This window comes from Hyperolius riggenbachi, chromosome 9, assembly GCF_040937935.1.
Source record: "Hyperolius riggenbachi isolate aHypRig1 chromosome 9, aHypRig1.pri, whole genome shotgun sequence".
In the NCBI taxonomy this organism is placed as follows: domain Eukaryota; kingdom Metazoa; phylum Chordata; class Amphibia; order Anura; family Hyperoliidae; genus Hyperolius; species Hyperolius riggenbachi.
The window spans coordinates 254,612,504-254,631,588 of NC_090654.1; the positions used below are offsets into that span (position 1 = coordinate 254,612,504).

Below are 19,085 nucleotides of genomic sequence, written 5' to 3' on the forward strand. Positions count from 1 at the left end.
CCAGTTGTAACACTTATCAGGTCACAACCATTACTTTGTAAAGCTATGTCATCCACAGTAAAGAACAGAAAATATGAATGCCTGAATCTAAACAAGCATTGATAGTCAAAATAGGGAGATGGCAGGCAAGGGACGTGAATACTACCTTCATCCCTGAGGCCAAAGGGTCAAGTATCTTAAACTCACTTCAGCCAAAACTGAACAAGGACAAATGAAAGTTAATTTACACAAGTACTATGTTTCAAACATAACTTTTCAAGTTCAAAAATCTCTAGTGGAGCCAGTAGTTACCAGTAGACACTTAAAGTGGACCTGAACTCTTGCACAGGACTGAAGAAATACATAGAGAAATGCACCCTGTATGTATTTAGAGTTTAGCCTGTTTCATTTCCCCTCATTTGTGTCTGATCACAAACTGTAATCTGATCTCCACCCTGTGTCACATGACTGCCTATGACAGAGATGGTAGATCATGCCATTTGAAAGCACAGGAGGTTAACAATATGTCGGCTTCCATGAATCAGGAAGTAGAAACACTGGGGATTTATTTTAGGATTTGTATCAGCTGTAACAAAGAAATGTTTTTTTTGTTAAAGGTGATTATGCTGTTGAATAGCTTTTAGAGCAAAGAGGACATTGTGAGTTCAGGTCCGCTTTAAGACCTTACCAACCCTGTATCCTGTTAGCAATGCAGAGGTCTGGGAATTGGTCACACCTACTTCCTGTGAACTATACAGTCCCGCCACCTCATGTAGACAAAGGAACGCTTTGGGTGTTGCATAATCACTTAGTAACACCTGACTGACCCACCAGCAGGTGAAACCAGAGAACAGCATGTTTTGGGGGGATTTCAAGTACATTTGGATAAGATGTATAAAAACAGAAAATACATAATTTTGATTGATATTTGCCTTGTTCATTTTCCTTTTTGGTTTGGTTTCAAGTGAAGCTTTAAGCAAACTACAGTGATTTGCTATTTTTGTTGCCTAAAGATCTTTTATTCCATCAAGAGACTATAAAATCTAAAATAAACATTGCACAGGGTTCTCCTAAAAAGTTATGAGTTTTCTAACTCATCCTGCAAGCCCCTTCCGACGTGTAGCTCCACCCCCTTATGGCCCTTCCGTAGCACTATCTTGAGCAGAGAGAACACCATAAGGTTTGGCTGCAAGGGGGCGGGGCTACGCATCAAAAGTCAGCACATGGGGCTTGAAGGAGGAAGACTTACAAGTGCCTCTTTGATTTAATTGTAAACAAGATGACAAATGATCAAAATCAATGTTAAGCTGGCCATACACTGGCCCGATTTACAGCCGTTTCGACAGCAGATTCGATCACTGGGATCGAATCTGCTGCCAATCGTTCACGCTACACGCCGAATTTTGATCCATTTCGTCAGATCCCATCGATCGCGCCGTGTGGAAAATAACCGTCGATCGCCCGCGGGTAAAGAGCGCATCGCTAGCGGCGTTCGAGTGCCCGACGACCGACGCAATAGAGCCGCATACATTACCTGCTCCGCCAGCGCGACTGCCCCCGCTAGTCTCCGCTCTTCTTCTCCGCTCTGGTCTCCGGCATGCCTTCACTTATTCCTGCCCGGCAGGAAGTTTAAACAGTAGAGGGCGCTCTACTGTTTAAACTTCCTGCCGGGCAGGAAGAAGTAAAGCATGCTGGGGCCGGAGACCAGAGCGGAGACGGAGAAGAAGAGCGGAGAGAGACCCGGGAGTCGTGCCGGCGGAGCAGGTAATGTATGCGGCGGGGGGGGGGGGGGGGGGGGGAGCGGCGGCAGCAGCACCACCACCACAACAGATTGTGATCGGTTTCAGGCTGAAATCGGTTCACAATCTGTTTGCAGTAAAGGTAGCCATACGATCCCTCTCTGATCAGATTCGATCAGATAGGGATCTGTCTGTTGGTCGAATCTGATGGCAAATCGACCAGTGTATGGCCACCTTTAAACTGGCCAAAACACTCAATTTCAGTGGGGGTTGAATCATTTTGAACACAAATGTATATTAGACTTATGTCTCTGCTCCTATTTTTTTTAGTTTTATTTCTTAGCTGTACTACACATACAAATCATATCATAAGTTTATTTTCACTTCAGATTCCCTTTAAGCTAAACTTGAGATTTAAATAGCCTTGTAACACAGTCGCCAGTCTGTTTTCCACCTTCCAATCACTGGACCAATAGTCAGATGGTGCGAAATGTACAATGAGGAAGCAGAGGTAGGAGGCTGCAATGCTGAATCTATGTAAACTGGCCAATGCAGTGTGAGCAGGAAGTGGGAGTCGCAAAACTGCCTGGGTGGGTGGATCTACAATCTCTTGAGAAGCCAAAAAGAAAAAAAAAATCACGTGTTTCAACTCTATATTTAGAATTTTCGACTTCTTTAAGTAAAATATACACATTCCAGAAATTTAAACAGCGGTTTTCTGCCTTCTGTTTGGCTGGTGTAACAGTGACCCGGTTATTCTGTATACCGTATATATTACATTTCTACGGACAGTGGTGCAAGCAGCAATGTATATGTACATACACGTCTATAAATAAAATGTTCCATTTAAAAGAAAAAAAAATAGCTAGTAACACTAATTTTTTAAAAATCTATTTTTGTCTTTTACCCTTTTAGAAAAGTAAAAAGTTCAATCTGTTATCAAACACAAGCAAGCCGCTTCTAGGAGCCTAGAGTGTCTCAGTGCGTCTCGGATGAAAGGGATTGTATCGAGTCCCCCCCCAGCAGGAGGCTTAATGAGCCAAATCAGTGTGACTTGCGCTCAGCCCCCTCGAGTCTGTCAGACAATTATTTCGTTCCTGATGGAGAAAGGAAAAAGGAAATTACTACAAGCTATGCAAAAAAAAAAAAAAAAAAATCACGACTGATAGCCATTTCAAGCAAATGTGTAGTGAGAAAAAAAAGGTCTATGGAGAGAGAAGACTGGATCTCATAGAGCCTTCCCTGTCCTCTCTCGGTGTCCTGTTCCAGTACAGTCCTACGTTCCAATTCGCTGGCTTTGGAAACAATCGTGCCCCTGAGTGCTTCCTAAGACTGGTAGCTCCATACCCGACACAATAGTGTTATGGTTAAAGGGAAACTTCAGCCTAAACAAACATACTGTCATTAAGTTACATTAGTTGTGTTAATTAAAATAGGTAATATCTCTTACCCACCCCGTTTTAACCACTTAATGACATGCTGACTTATAAAAACGTCCTGCAAGAGCCTCTTAATAGCTCCAGGACGTTTTTATAAGTCAGACAGTGCTGCTGCTGTGCGTGCGCGCTCCCGCGGGTACACGTGCATCCCTGTGCAAGTGAAAATAGTGGGGGGAAAAAACCCACCAAAAAAAAAAAAAATAAATATACACCTTTATTTCCAAATGATATCTTGTTACCATACTTTGTACCAGGGACATAATTAAAAAGTTGTGATAACCAGGACAAATAGGCAGATAAAATATGTGGGTTTTATGTACAGTAGCAGTGTTCATATTAAAACCATATGGGATGAAATTGGAGAAAGTGTATTTTTTTATTTTTTCCTTGCATTTCCCTTTAAAATGCATAGAAAATGAAGTAATTACTGAAAACATATCAACCCCAAAAAGATCAATTGGTGGTGAAAAAAATAAGATATAGATAATTTCATTGTTATTATTAGTGATTAAGCTATTGGCAAATGAAAGGGATGAGCACTGAAAGGTGAAAATCGCTCTTGCCCTTTAAGGTAAAAACCACCTTGGGGTGAAGTGGTTAAAAGAACAGGCAAATGTTTGTGATTTCATGGGAGCAGTCATCTTTTTAGTTGAAAGGAGGTGACAGTGAGCATGAGACAGTTCCAACTGTCCTGTGTCCTGATCACCCCTCCCAGCTGCGTGTGCTAGCCTTCAAATCTTTAAAAAAAAAAAAAAAATTGCACCAAAACAGCAGAACGAGAACATCAGAAATCCCATCATGCTTTGCACAACATCAGGGGAAAAATGCCCGGGCAGTTTTCTTTGATGGGGCAGAGGTTAGCTTCTGTGCAGCTAAAAATGAGGCTTGGGTAAGAAAAACAAAGTCCTTTTGCTGTGAAACTGTTAAAGAAACACCAAGCCTTTTCAGTGCTGCCGAGTAGATTTTTAGTCTGGAGGTTCACTTTAAGGGCTCGGCTTTTTCAGTTCAGCAAGTAAAACCAATTCAGTAAGGAGACCTTGGGCAAGACTCCCTAACACGGCTACTGCCTACTGAGCACACCCTAGTGGCTGCAGCGGTTTGAATCTGCCAGTAGAAATGTTATTTGTCTTTGTCTTGCTTCTGCATGTGCAGTACAGAGCTGCATATTTTTGAAAGCACTCAGGGACAGGATTGCCTTCCGAGATCTTCAGAAGGCTTTGCAAGCAAAGGAGGTGAGAGCGCTGGAACGAGGATGCCGTGAGAAGACCCGGAAGGCTCTATACACTACAGTGCCTTCCTCTCCATAGGTATGCGACTGTCTTTTTCACCTTCGTTTTACTTTAAAAGCAGCATAATCATTTATGTAACACTGCAACAGACACCTCTAAACATCAGTGGTGCCCTTTGGCATTACTTATTGTTATCTACATCCTGCCTTTTTTACATCCTTTTCCAGACACTTTAACAACAGTTTACACATCAGATACATGAAATACAGACAGTTAACGCCCAAACCGATGGGATTCTCAGTGATTGGATAAATGTGATTGGAGTTTCGTGTCCTATGTATATATGCAGAGCAGGATTCTCCACAAGGCAACCTATGCAACTGCCTGGGGCCCAGTGGGCATCAAGGGACCCAGCTTCCACTTTCTCTGACCATTCTCCCACCTCAACTTACCAAAAAGACTTTAGGAGGAAGCATAAGCTAGTATCTTGCCTTGGGCCCCAATTCATCTTAATCAGTTTTCAGTATATATGTTTGTAAATCTATATAACAGTATCAATTATCTATACTGTGATTGAAGTAAGTGGATCAGCCGTAATTATACAATACATAGGAATCTCCTTCCCTTAGGGCCCATTCACACTACAAGAGCTTTTCAAACACTAGAGAGATTTTAAAAGCTGTTGCTAATGCAATACAATGCTATGGGGGATTTTTACAAAACCACATCACTCCAGTGTGAACACTCACATAGGATAATATTAGTAAGAGCTTCAAAATCACAAGCGCTTAGAAAAGCTCTCAGTGTGAATGAGGCCTTATAGTAACTGAAAACGCTCTACACGAGCGAGGACTTGTAGAACAGAAAGAAAAGGTGTCCATTTGAAGTCACCTGAATGTTTTGTTGGGAGTATTCTACACGTCACTTCCATGAAGGCCTATAATACAGCACAACATACGGTATCTCACAAAAGTACGTACACCATGTTTTTGTGAATATTTTATTGTATCCATTCATGGGACAGCACTGCAGATATGCTATTTTGATGCAATGTAAAGCAGTCAGTGTACAGCTTGTAAAACTGTAAATTTGCTGTTCCATCAAAATAACTGATCACAGCCATTAATGTCTAAACCGCTGACAACAAAAGTGAGTACACCTCTATGTGAAGAATGTCAAAATTATGCCCAAAGTGTCAATATTGTGTGTGCCAACCATTATTTTTCCAGCACTGCCGTAACTCTCTTGGGCATGGGGTTCCCTAGAGCATAGGTTCTCAACGTGTGGTACGCGTACCCCAGGGGGTACTTCTGATGGTTCCAGGGGGTACTCGGGCTTGATATACTTAACCAAAAATAACAAATTTAGAGTTTTGGAAAATTATAAATCTTAGCTAAAATACTAATTTAGTGCTGTTTAAATAATGAAAAGCAATAGTAAATGCTTGGAAATTGTTTAGAACAAATTATAATGTACTATGATTAAATAATTTTGTGTCAAGGGGTACGTGTGATATTGTTTACCATGCTAGGGGGTACTTGGTGAGTCCAGGGTTTTAAAAGGGGTAGATACCAATAAAATGTTGAGAAACACTGCCCTAGAGCTTTCGAAGTTGCCACTGGAATCCTCCATCAGAGCATCACGAAGCTGGTGGATGTTAGAGACATTGCGCTCCTCCACCTTCCTCTTGAGGACACTCCGCAAGATGCTCAATAGGGTTTAGGTCTAGAGACATGCTTGGCCAGTCCCCTCCTTTACTCTGTTTCTTCAGGAAGGCATTGGCCATCTTTGAGGTGTGTTTGGAGTTGTCATGTTGGGATCATACATTGCAATGTCACAGTACGTTGGCAATCATGGTTTCCCCAATGAACTGTAGCTCTGCAGTGCCTGCAGAACCATTGCAACCTCAAAACATGACACTCCCACCATGCTTGACTGGAGACGCACTTATCTTTGTACTCCTCACCTGGTTCCCTCCACACAAGCTTGATACCACCTGAACCAAATCAGTTAATCTTGGTCTCATCAGACCAATAATGGTACCAATATTCCATGTCCTTAGTATGCTTGTCTGGGATGACAGCCATGCAGACCAATTTGGTGCACTGTGCGGTGTATGGTCTCAGCACTGCAGCAGACCCCCCACCACACCTCTGCACTCAATCATACATCTCTTTACAAAAGACAATCTCTGAATAAGACGATGAGCATGTGCACTCAACTTCTATGGTTGATCAGGGCAAGGCCTGTTTTAACCACTTAACGACCTAACGCCGATAGGCATCGGCATGTCGCAGTGGTGTTACCATGGAAACAGCTGCTTGTTCGAGCGGCCGTTCATGTCAGTTCACAGAGGGCGTCTCTGTGAACAGCCTGCGAGCCTCCGATCGCGGCTTGCAGGCTAAATGTAAACACGCGGGGTAGATACGGCCTCTTATTGGCCGGGGATCGCCGGCATCTGATAGGCTGAAGCCTATCAGAGGCGGCGCAGGACGCATCGCCGTCCTGTGCCACCCAGGGGAAGGGGGGGGAGGGAGGGAAACAGAGTGAGGCCGAAAATCGATGAGGAAGGGTCTTTGAGGAGCCCCCCGCTAAGCAGAAATAGCCGGCGGCGATCAGACCCCCCCCCCCCAGCAGGACATCCCCCTAGTGGGGAAAAAAAGGGGGGGGGAATAGTCTGGTCGCACTGGCTCAATCCTGATCTGTGCTGCGGGCTGGAGAGCCCACGCAGCACAGATCCTTAGATAATCCCGTGGTCCTTAAGTGGTGGTAAGGGGAACCTGTTTTGTTGAACCACTGTATGGTCTTGGCCACCGTGCTGCAGCTCAGTTTCAGGGTGTTGGCAACCTTCTTATAGCATAGACCATCTTCATGTAGAGCAACAATTTTTTTTTATTAAGTTCTCAGAGTTCTCTGCCATAAGGTGCCATGTAGAAATTCCAGCGACCAGTATGAGGGCCCTTTTCCACTAGCAATCGCTAGCGTTCACGCTGAACGCTAGCGATTGCTGAATAGCAAAGTGCAGGAAAGTTCGGGCGATTGCGATCACGATTTTGCTATGCTGTAGTGCATAGCAAAATCGCGGCAAATATCGTTCCGCGGCGCGATCGCGTTTGAGGCAAAAACGAATCGCGGTAGTGGAAATAACCTACCGCGATTCCTAGGTTATTTGGCAAACCCTAGCGTTAGTGGAAAAGGGCCCTGAGAGTGTGAGAGCTATAACACCAAATTTAACACACCTGTTCCCCATTTACATCTGGGACCTTGTATAATTAGGAAGACTTGACATTCTTCACTTAGTGGTGTACTCACTTTTGTTGCCAGCAGTTTACAGTTGAGTTATATTGATGGGTCAAGCAAGTTTACACTCTAATATAATAAAATATTTACAAAACCATGAGCGGTATGCTCATTTTCTTGAGGTACTGTAGGTCTGACATAAACCCATCATACAAGGATTGACCTGTGTATGGTAATCACTAGAAGTCCTGTAAGCTTGGCTTCTCACAGCAAAGTGGTTTTTCTCTGGCTCAAAGCTGACAGCGGATGTTACAAGGTTAGAGTATATATAAGTATTCCTGCCGGCCATTAGGGATAGTCAATGACATGCAAATATTTCTGAGTTCATGCAGGATTATGTAAAGTTGTAGGCAAATATATGCAGCTTGAAAATGGACCAATCAAGTCCCACAAAAGTTTAAACTGATTGGTCCATTTTCAAGCTGCATACATTTGCATACAAATTTACATAATCCTGCATGAACCCAGAAATATTTGCATGCCATTGATCATCCCTACCAGCCACGTTACGTAGGGGAGGATTAGAGGGCATGATTACATCTAGTATAACAGTATGGCTGGAATAACTGCTTCATAATCTTCTAAGCAACACGTGCTGCATAAAATGTCACATGTATGCAGCGAGGCCAGGCAGACAAACGCTATAAGTCAAACAAGCCATCAGTAGGGATGATCAATGAGATGCAAATATTTCCGAGTTCATGCAGATTTATGTAGATTTTTATGCAAATATATGCAGCTTGAAAATTGATCAATCAAGTTCCAACCAGGTTCAAAGCTGCATATTCAAGCTGCATATATTTGCATAAAAATGTACATAAATCTGCATGAACTTTGAAATATTTGCATTTCGTTGATCATTGCTAGAGATCAGAATAAGGGAATTTACTTACTTGCAAACACACAATTCTTTAAAAGAAATGCTCGTTACTTAGCTGTGGATCTGGTCTTTATTTCTATTTAGAAGTTATTTTTCCATGTATTGTTCTTCCTAGCGGACCTTACACCCCCTGTACCAGTTTATCAATGAATAATCGGTAAAGATTCCTCAGAAACAGCTTTTCTAGGCCACTGAGCTGTTCGCACGCTATACAGATGATATTCCCCCAACGTTACACGAGAAATTGGATTCTTGGATCAATTACAGAGATATCCCAGGAGATGTGCTCTGTGAGGAGTTATAAAGCTAATAAGATCCTTACCTATAAGTACTAGAGCCTGCAGTCATTTGGGGTACAATAATCTGAGAAATGTAACCCATCTCCTTTCCTGCTCATATCACTACCTGGCCTCATTGCTGCTCCCCATCTTCTTCCCTGCTTGTAGGATTCTTTGGCCTCTGCAGAGACAGTTTTTAGGTCAAGCAAACAGGATTGTGATTTAGCATAGACCGGACTCCAAACTGCACTTTAGAAGATGCCGGCCATAACTCAGGGCAGCTGTTTTGGGCCTCTTTTACATGAGAGGCTGAGGGTGGTGAATTCACTGCCCATGCACTGGCTTCATGCTTTCTAGCACTCACTATGGGCGGTGAAGGGGAGCCGCCGTGACGGATAGCGGCGGCGATCGAATTGCACACGCAGCTAGCAAAGTGCTAGCTGCGTGTAGCAAAAAAGAAATTATGCAAATCGGCCCAGCGGGGCCTGAGCGGTGCCTTCCGGCGGCATAGCCCGAGCTCAGCTCGGGCTTACCGCCAGAAAGGTTAATGGCTTTTTTGCATAGAGATAACAACTGGAGTTTCTTAACTCTTCCTGTACTGGAAACAATTAGACTGATGTATCTGATCTTAATGTTTTTTTCTTAGCTGTACTACACATACAAATCATAATCTCATAATTTTTTTTTCCGCTTCAGTGTCTCTTGAAGTGTGGCAGCACAAACTGAGTGACCGCAGAAAAAATAATCATAGTGTGCAGCAGTATACGGCACATATTAATAAAAATACATTGCATAAAAGTCAATTGCATAAAAGTTGCAATAGTGCGGCAGGGTATAGTGAATATAAGCAAGGGATTGTGAAATATATGTTAGGATAAAATAGTAAAATAAAAATAGTAGTAGTCTTACCAGTCGCTCGTCAGTAGCACGAATAGCGCCTCTTTGATGAAGTGAGGACACTTCATGCTTTATATATGGTGCCTGGGATGTGTCTGCCAATGGAAGGAAGCAGAGTGTGTAGGGTGGGCGGGGCAGAGATACATGGAGGGGGACAGGCAGCCAATCGGCTGCTGCCAAATGTAATGTGGCCTTTTGTATTGAAAACTACTATAGTAGTGTGTTGCTGCCATCATGTGGTTATTAAACGGTATGGCATCTAGTGAATTAAATAGGAAAAAAAGAAAAAAAAATGTGTATGTTGATTAGGATCAGTTCTATATATAAGTGGTGTCCAAAATGTAGATTATAGTCAGAGGATGCAATATATAACAAAAACAAAATAAAAACATACACAATATACACACAATATTTACATAATCATCATTAAATAAATATAATCATTATAAGGTAAAAACGCAGCTAGATATGATAGTGGATTTAGTGAATTTTTTCGAGTTGCTCGTTTAGTCCCTCAGGGACGAGGGTTTTCAGAATTTGTATCCAATACATTTCGGTTTTTCTGAGACGATCAAGGGCATCCGGCAAGTGAGCACGTACTGAGTCAATTAATGTAATATGAAAAAAAAAAAATCGCAATCATTGTCGTGATGGGTGCAAAAGTGACATGAGACGCTGTGAAGGGGAAATTTGTTAATGATGTTTCTTTTGTGCTGGCCAATCCTGCTGCGTGTCATTTGGGTGGTCCGCCCCACGTACTGGAGCCGGCAGGGGCATGAAATGAGGTAAATGATATACTTGGATTCACATGAGAGGTGTCTATTGATCGGATACTGGATATGGGTAATGTAAGAAGTAAAGGAGGTGTCTGGCTGGATAAAGAAGGCTTGTTGTGTGTGGGGCATGGAAGTATCAGAGGCAAGGAAGTATTGTAGGGAGGTAAGACCGAAGGAGTGGGGAATATTGGTGTACAGAGCAGTGACATCACATGTTAGCCAGAAAAAATCAGGCTGCCAGGTGATGTTATGTAGTAATAGTATCAGATGTTGAGAGTCTTTGAGAAAGGAATCCAGAGACTGACCGTGGGGTTGTAGGTATTGATCTAGAAATTTTGATAAGTTACTGGTGATGGAGTCTATGCCCGAGATGATGGGCCTGCCTGGTGGTTAGTGTAAGTTCTTATGTATCTTCGGTAGATAGTAGAATAGGGGAGTTTGGGGTTGAGTATTGATGATAAAAAATGTTTCATTCTTTGTAATAATATTTAGAAAGGCATTGTTGATAAAAGCTTTGAGTGTACTGTTTAGAGAAGGGGTGGGGTCAATTCCTAGACCCGACACTCTATATTGACATGAACCACATCAAAACCAAAACTTCAAGCCGGTTGATGCGAACAATTACATTCACATCGACAGCTTCCATCACCATCCCTGGATCACCAATACACCTTATAGCCAATACAGAAGAATCTACAGAAACTGTACAGATCCACAACAATATGAAATTCAATCCAATATACTCACCCAAAAGTTCACGGCTCGCAAATACCCCCAAAAATTAATCAAGGATGCCAAATACAAAGCCAAAATACCGAAGTCCGCCACCAATCTATCCACCCCCTCCAACACAGAAGGTCCACCTAGATTTATTACACGTTACAATGCCCAACACGTGCACATACGAAACATCATTAAGAACAGGTGGGACATCTTTATGCAAGATCCATTCCTCCGACCTTTACTACCCCACAAACCAGCTTTCACCTATAGAAGAGCGCCAAATCTCCGAAACATTCTGGCCCCCAGTTGACTCTCTGCGCCACACCCCACTCATAATACCCGACCCCAACAGGCTCCAGGTTGTTATTCATGCAACAAACCTCGTTGTACAGCCTGCAAATTCATCCAGCCAGACACCTCCTTTACTTCTTACATTACCCATATGCAGTATCCGATCAATAGGCACCTCTCGTGTGAATCCAAGTATATCATTTACCTCATTTCATGCCCCTGCCGGCTCCAGTACGTGGGGCGGACCACCCAAATGGCACGCAGCAGGATTGGCCAGCACAAAATAATCATCTTTAACAAATTTCCCCTTCACAGCGTCTCACGTCACTTTTGCACCCATCACGACAATGATCCCGATTTTTTTCGTATTACATTAATTGACTCAGTACGTGCTCACTTGCCGGATGCCCTTGATCGTCTCAGAAAAACCGAAATGTATTGGATACAAATTCTGAAAACCCTCGTCCCTGAGGAACTAAACGAGCAACTCGAAAAAATTCACTAAATTCACTATCATATCTAGCCGCGTTTTATTCATTTCTGCCGCTCTCTTTTATCAAAACTCTTTTATCATACCTTTTATTGATTATATTTATTTAACCCATTAAGGTTCCGTCGTTTTCACGTGAGAAATGTTCACCTCCCATTCATTAGCCTATAACTTTATCACAATGAACTGATCTATATCTTGTTTTTTTCGCCACCAATTCGGCTTTCTTTGGGGGGTACATTTTGCTAAGAGCCACTTTACTGTAAATGCATTTTAACAGGAAGAATAAGAAAAAAATGGAAAAATTCATTATTTCTCAGTTTTCAGCCATTATAGTTTTAAAATAATACATGCCTCCATAATTAAAACTCACGTATTGTATTTGCCCATATGTCCCGGTTATTACACCGTTAAAATTATGTCCCTATCACAATGTATGGCGACAATATTTTATTTGGAAGTAAAGGTGCATTTTTTCCGTTTTGCATCCATCACTATTTACAAGTTTAAAATAAAAAAAATATAGAAATATTTCATCTTTACATTGATATTTAAAAAGTTTAGACCCGGTAAATATTTACATGTTTTTTTTTTATAGTAAACATTTTATTTGGGTAGTTTTGGGAGGTAAACAATAGGTTTGTAATGTAAATGTGTGTTGATTTTCTTTTTTTTTTAAGTTGTAGTATTACTTTTTGGCCACAAGATGGCGGCCATGAGTTTGTTTACATGACGTCACTCTAAGCGTAACACACGCTTAGAGTGACGCATCGGGGAGGGAACAGCCAGAAAAGGCGCAGCTTCCGAGAGAAACTGTCGCTTTTTCAGCGGGGGAGAGGAATCAGTGATCGGGCACCGTAGCCCGATTCACTGATTGCCTGGCTACCGAATCCGCGGCCAGGAGCGCGCGATCGGCCGCGGTAGCGCGCGTGGTTCCTGGACGTAGTTTCTACGTCCAGGAACCAAAATAGGTTAATGATGATTATGTAAATATTGTGTGTATTGTGTATGTTTATTTTTATTTTATGTTTTTGTTATAGATTGCATCCTCCGACTATAATCTACATTTTGGACACCACATATATAGAACTGATCCTAATCAACATACAAAATGGTTTTGTTTTTTTTCCTATTTAATTCACTAGATGCCATACCGTTTAATAACCACATGATGGCAGCAACACACTACTATAGTAGTTTTCAATACAAAAGGCCACATACATTTGGCAGCAGCTGACTGGCTGCCTGTCCCTCTCCACGTATCTCTGCCCCGCCCACCCTACACCCTCTGCTTCCTTCCATTGGCAGACACTTCCCAGGCACCATATATAAAGCATGAAGTGTCCTCACTTCATCACAGAGGCGCTATTCGTGCTACTGACGAGCTACTGGTAAGACTACTACTATTTTTATTTTACTATTTTATCCTAACATATTTCACAATCTCTAGCTTATATTCACTATACCCTGCCGCACTATTGCAACTTTTATGCAATTGACTTTTATGCAATGTATTTTTATTAATTTGTGCCGTATACTGCTGCACACTACGATAATTTTTTCTGCGGTCACTCAGTTTGTGCTGCCACACTTCAGCACTGTATTAGCAATTTTTTGCACTACATAGTTAGCACTCTGCACTTTCTTGCCTCCTGCATAAAATTGTATTTTTCCTTAGGCTACAGGATTCACTGACTTTTTTGTGGATTTTATACCGCTAGGGTCTGTCAACCTTGTTCTAATTGTGCAACCTTGTATCCAGTGTTTATATTGTGAAAATGTTGCATACAATTTGCATCATACTACATACTTTTATGCAATGCATTTTTACTTATACTTGCCCTATACTTCTGCACTTTACAATTAATTTTATCTGCGGTCACTCATTTTGTGCTGCTACACTACGGCACCTCATTAGCAATATTTTGCACTATATAGTTAGCACTCTGCACTTTCTTGCCTCCTACACTAAATTTAATTTTTCCTTAGGCTACAGGATTCACTGACTTTTTTGTGGATTTTATGATGCTAGGGTCTGTCAACCTTGTTTTAATTGTGCAACCTCATATCCAGTGTTTATATTGTGAAAATGTTGCATACAATTTGCATGATACTACATACTTAGTCAATTTTATGTGGTGTGTTTAACAGCAACGTCTTTTGACTTTGTCCACAGTTTGTCCCCTATCTTATTGCCTGATAAAGTGGGCTGTGCCCGCGAAACGCGTTGCAACTTTTGGGGTACCAATAATAAATGTATTTGTTTAATTCAGACAGTATTTTGAGTCTGCTTTCCGGAGGTAAGTCCACCACTGCCTCTCAGCAAATTTTAAAACTTTTATTACCTTTTATCCTGTTGGCGCCTCTGTTCTCTTGCGAGAATACTGTGCCCACCCCTGGTGGAGGGGTGACCTACCCCTACTTTCCTGATCTACAGAGAGCGACATCTTAATCCTGAGTGAGGACAGGTCTAATCTCATTTGCATCTACAGTGGTTGCCTAAGAAGTAACCCATGTTTGTGAGTATATTCATCTCACACTTACATTTATCCACGGTTTCCAATACATACTACACTATATTGGGCTCTCTTGTGTTTCTTATTTACGACAAAACAAAAGTTTGCCTTCTTAAAACACAAGGTATTTGCGATCATTCAGGTCAGAGTGAGCATATGAGGTCTCCCACAATGCATCACTGCTGAATATGCAAATGATCTTTAGTTGTCCCTGTAAGCTAGAGGGCTTTTTGGTCCTTTGTAGCCCCTTACACACTGCAATGAGTTCTGGATCACCATGAGCTTGCTGGGTAACTATGGCGACTCACCAGAGCTCAGTAGAGTCTTGTTCTGAGACACTAGTCAATGCTGCTGCTGTAGTAAGGGTGCCTACAGTCACAATACACCATTGTACTTTGCACGCCCTTCAATAACTACTATAGTAATTAGGCAATTAAACTTTCACCACAAGAGTATTAGCATATTCTGACAACATCTGCTGGAGTTAATAAGCCATAAAACAGAACACGGATCAGTGATTACCATGCCAGAAACATCCAGGAAGTTGAGGTTATTAATGTGGGTTAGTGTGTCAGAGTTAATGAACAGTGAACATGAAACAAGCACAATGAAAAGCGTAACCAAGTGTGACTAAATACACTAAACACAGGCTAATTTATGATTGTTTAATTTACAGGAAATCTACCCATTTCCACATTTCAAGGGAGGGAACTGGAGTTGCTGTAAATATTGTCTGGCTGTCATGCCGATTCCCTGAAAGCCGTCCTCCGTGGACAAAAGCCCAAATCTCAGCCCATCTGCTCTGCATACTTGTTCCAAGTGAGCGATTGGGAAAGTATAATAACCCAAGGGTGGGTACACACGTCAGATAAAAGTCTTTGGAAAATGAAAGATCACAGACCAATTTTACCCCCTTCTATGTAGTATGAGAGCCATACTCTACACAGTCTATTCTATGGAGCTGAACTCCCCATCAGATAAAAATCTTTGCAAGATGCTGCACACACAGATGCTGTACACATTCAACAGATCAGTATCTGCAAAAGATCTGTTCCTGCAAAAGCTCCGTTCCTGCAAAACGCATTCATAGTCTATGATATCTGCAGATCATCATACACACCTTGTTTAACGGACAATTATCTGTAGATCAGATCCACCAGGTTGGAACTTCAGATCGGCAGATAATTGTCTGATCTGCAGATGAATGTCCATTAAACAAGGTGTGTATGAGGATCTGCAGATGTCATAGACTATGAATGCATTGTGCAGGAACAGATCTTTTGCAGGGATTGATCTTTTGCAGATACTGATCTGTTGCATGTGTACAGCATCTGTGTGTGCAGCATCTTGCAAAGATTTCTGTCTGATGGGGAGTTCAGCTCCATAGAATAGACTGTGTAAAGTATAGCCCTCATACTACATAGAAGGGGGTAAAATTGGTCTGTGATCTTTCATTTTCCAAAGACTTTTATCTGACGTGTGTACGCACCTTAAGGATCAGCATTACTGCCAGAAAGCTAGGATTTAGTTTTCAAAGTGGACCTGAACTCTTGCACAGGACAGAAGGAAAACCGTAAGGAAATCACCCTGTATGTATTTGGAGAGTTCAGTCTGTCTATTCCACCTTATCTGTGATTAATCGCAAGTGTAATTTGATCTATCAGCTGTGTCTGCTAGCTTCTTCGACAGAGCAGCTAGTTTGTAAACACAGGATGTTAATATGTCTGCTTCCACGAAGGCAGTCAGTAGACACTGCAGATTTATTGCAGTATCTGTGTCAGCTGTAAGAAAGAATAGTTTTTCTTTAAAAGTATCTTTTACAGCAAAGAGGAAGTTCTGAGTTCAGGTCCGCTTTAAATGTCAGCAATGGCAAGGCCCAAATATATCTTGTATCAATTTTACTTTAACAGTGTTAGGGAGAAATGTAAAGTGGACCTGAACCCATTCCGATCGTAGCCATGGCGACAGGAGAAGCCAAACAGGAGATCGTGTTCTATACGCAATCTCCTGTTTGCTGTTGCCGGCGGCGATCAGACTAGAGGGACACATGCGCCCTCTAGTGGTGTTTCATGTAGCTACCACTCAGGTAGGAAAGCAAAAGTTTGCTTTCTTAAAAAAAATAGTATTTGCAATCATTCAGATTGGAGTTCGCTCCGAGATGTCTACCACAATGCATCACTGCAAATTATCCATTGTTGTCCCTGTGAGCTAAACAAATCTCCAGAAGCGCTGGAATGCAATAATGTGTCATCTTGCTAATATAACAGAGCTACACTAAGGCCCGGTTCACATTAGCGGTGGCTATCCGGAATAGCCGTGCCGGAGCCGCACCGCATGCTGGCCGGACGAAACGGACGCACGGCATAGCAATGTAAGTCTATGCCAGGGTTCACATGTGTCCGTTTCGTCCGGACCGGAGCCGGACCGGATCCGGACTCCGGTGTCCGTTCCAACATGCGCTATTTTTTGGTCCGGCTCCTCCGGCAGCCGTATCCGGGGCGGAGCCGGACTGCACCATCCGGCCAATGGAAACCAATGAGAACCGGAGAGCGCACAACACACTGGCAAAAAATCCGGATGTTCTACCCCACTTCCTATGAGGATTGTTGCGGCGATATTGTATCGGGGACACATGGGCAACCATTTTGGAGTGGAGCAGCACGAGCTGGAGATGTTGGCAGCATGTTGGAGGTGGAGGTGAGTGCTAAACAGCGGAGGGCCTGATTCCACAGGTCCCCCTTCTGCTGACCTCCCAGACCCCAACATTTTTTTTTGTTTTTATACAGGTTGTTATCTCTTTTAGAATCCGGATCCGGACCGCAACCGTGTTCATACCGCACGGAAACCGTATGCAACCGGACCGGATCCGGACAGGAACCGTACGGTTCAGGTCCGATCCGGCTCCGGTGCGGTCCGGACATCCGGTGCGGTTTTTGCAAAACCGCAAGTGTGAACCGGGCCTAATCCAACATGCAAACTTTTGTTTTCCAAAGAATTTTAGTAACAGGGCTTTTTGGTCCATTGCAGCCCCTTACACATTCCAATGAGTTCTGATTCAACATGAGCTTGCTGGGTAGTCTAACTATGGAATCAGAAAAATGTGTCAACATCCTGTGTTTACAAATTAGCTGCTCTGCCGAGGCAGCAGAGATTCCTGAGAGATCAAATTACACTTGCAATTACTTGAAGATAAGGGGGAATTAGACAGGCACTTCTCTCTAAAAACAAACACACAGGGTGCATTTTTCTATGTGTTCCTTGTGTCCTGTGCTAGAGTTCAAGTCTACTTGAAGAAATCACTTTCTTACGGTATCACATTCAGGTCCTCCTAAAGCAGGGGTCAGGAACCTTTTTGGCTGAGAGAGCCATAAACGCCACATATTTTAAAATGTATTTCCACGAGAGCCATACAAACTGGGACAGTGCACAGGCGCAGCAGAGGGCTCATGTCCCTGTTGCCAGGGTGACATGTACACAGTTGATCCTCCGGGCAGCAAAAGTGTCAGAAACATCTTCAGCTTCTCTTGGGTTTCAGCAACATCAGCAATTTCCCTGAGAGCCAGACAGGAGAAATACAGACTAACCGCTTGTACAATTAGCTAGCTGACTTGGGGGTTGATTCACTTTGTAGGATGAGACTATGGCCCAATAGGCTGCCTGTCATGTGACAGGCAGCCTATTGGGCCAATCAAAGTGCAGGGATCTCATTCTACAAAGTCACTGGACCTGACAGGACAAAGGGTGGGGATCATTCTACAAAGTCACTGGACCGGACAGGATCCAGGGTGGGACAATTGGAGCCGCCGTTCGTTTTGGGGGGAGTGTGAGTTCGTAGTGCATGCTACAGCAGTAGCGTGCCTACTTTGAAAATGTGACTTGCGCTGTCACACTAAGCTGCGCTGCTTGAGCAATGTATCTTAGTGAATCAACTAACAGTGAGCCAGATGTAGCCATCAAAAGAGCCACATCTGGCCCCCAAGCCATAGGTTCCATACCCCTGCCCTAAGGGAAAACTGGATAAAAACTAAAAAAAAAACAACAAGTGCAATAACCCACAAGCACCAATCAGAATCAGATGTGTAAGGTGATCTCTGTCAGGCCACCGTGGGCTGCCTCATTCCATACTCACCAGAAGAAAGCTTTATATTAGCATAGTAATTTACACAAGGTTTGCGATGCGACATTAAAACCCCAGATTATGTACAAAAATGTAAAATGCATTTACTTTAAGTCAGTATTATGTTTGGGGGGGGGGGGGGGGGGAGAAATCATACATGTACCTGGTGCAGAGGATCACTGTTGCTGCTCTCCTCACCACTGCGGTACAACATAGATAATCAATGAGTTGCTAACTTTTCCATCTTTCATGCAAATGTAATTTCAAACTGAATGCAACTGTCACCCTTCCTGCAGTGGTTGCATGATCCATGCATCACTGTTGGGGGCGTGGCCTCAGATTAAAAGGGGGGGGGGGGATTAGAGAGACCTGTACACCAGCACCAGTAAACTGCAGCACCAGGTTTTTTTATTTAAAAATTAAACAAATGC

At 42.7% G+C, this 19,085-nt stretch overlaps 1 protein-coding gene across 6 annotated transcripts in view; it reads right to left on the reverse strand.

Moving 5' to 3' along the window:
- The window catches only part of KLC1 (kinesin light chain 1), a 203,042-nt gene that overhangs the window by 37,084 nt on the left and 146,873 nt on the right, over nucleotides 1–19,085 (reverse strand). For 5 of the 6 annotated variants that reach the window (XM_068254333.1, XM_068254331.1, XM_068254332.1 and 2 more), the window contains one exon: nucleotides 2,355–2,815. The exons of the other annotated variant lie outside the window; for it this stretch is intronic. In XM_068254333.1, the coding sequence (XP_068110434.1) occupies nucleotides 2,750–2,815 (66 nt within the window). In that variant the 3' untranslated portion in view covers nucleotides 2,355–2,749. Of the gene's footprint in view, nucleotides 1–2,354; nucleotides 2,816–19,085 lie in introns of those variants that run through there. 6 annotated transcript variants of the gene reach the window in all.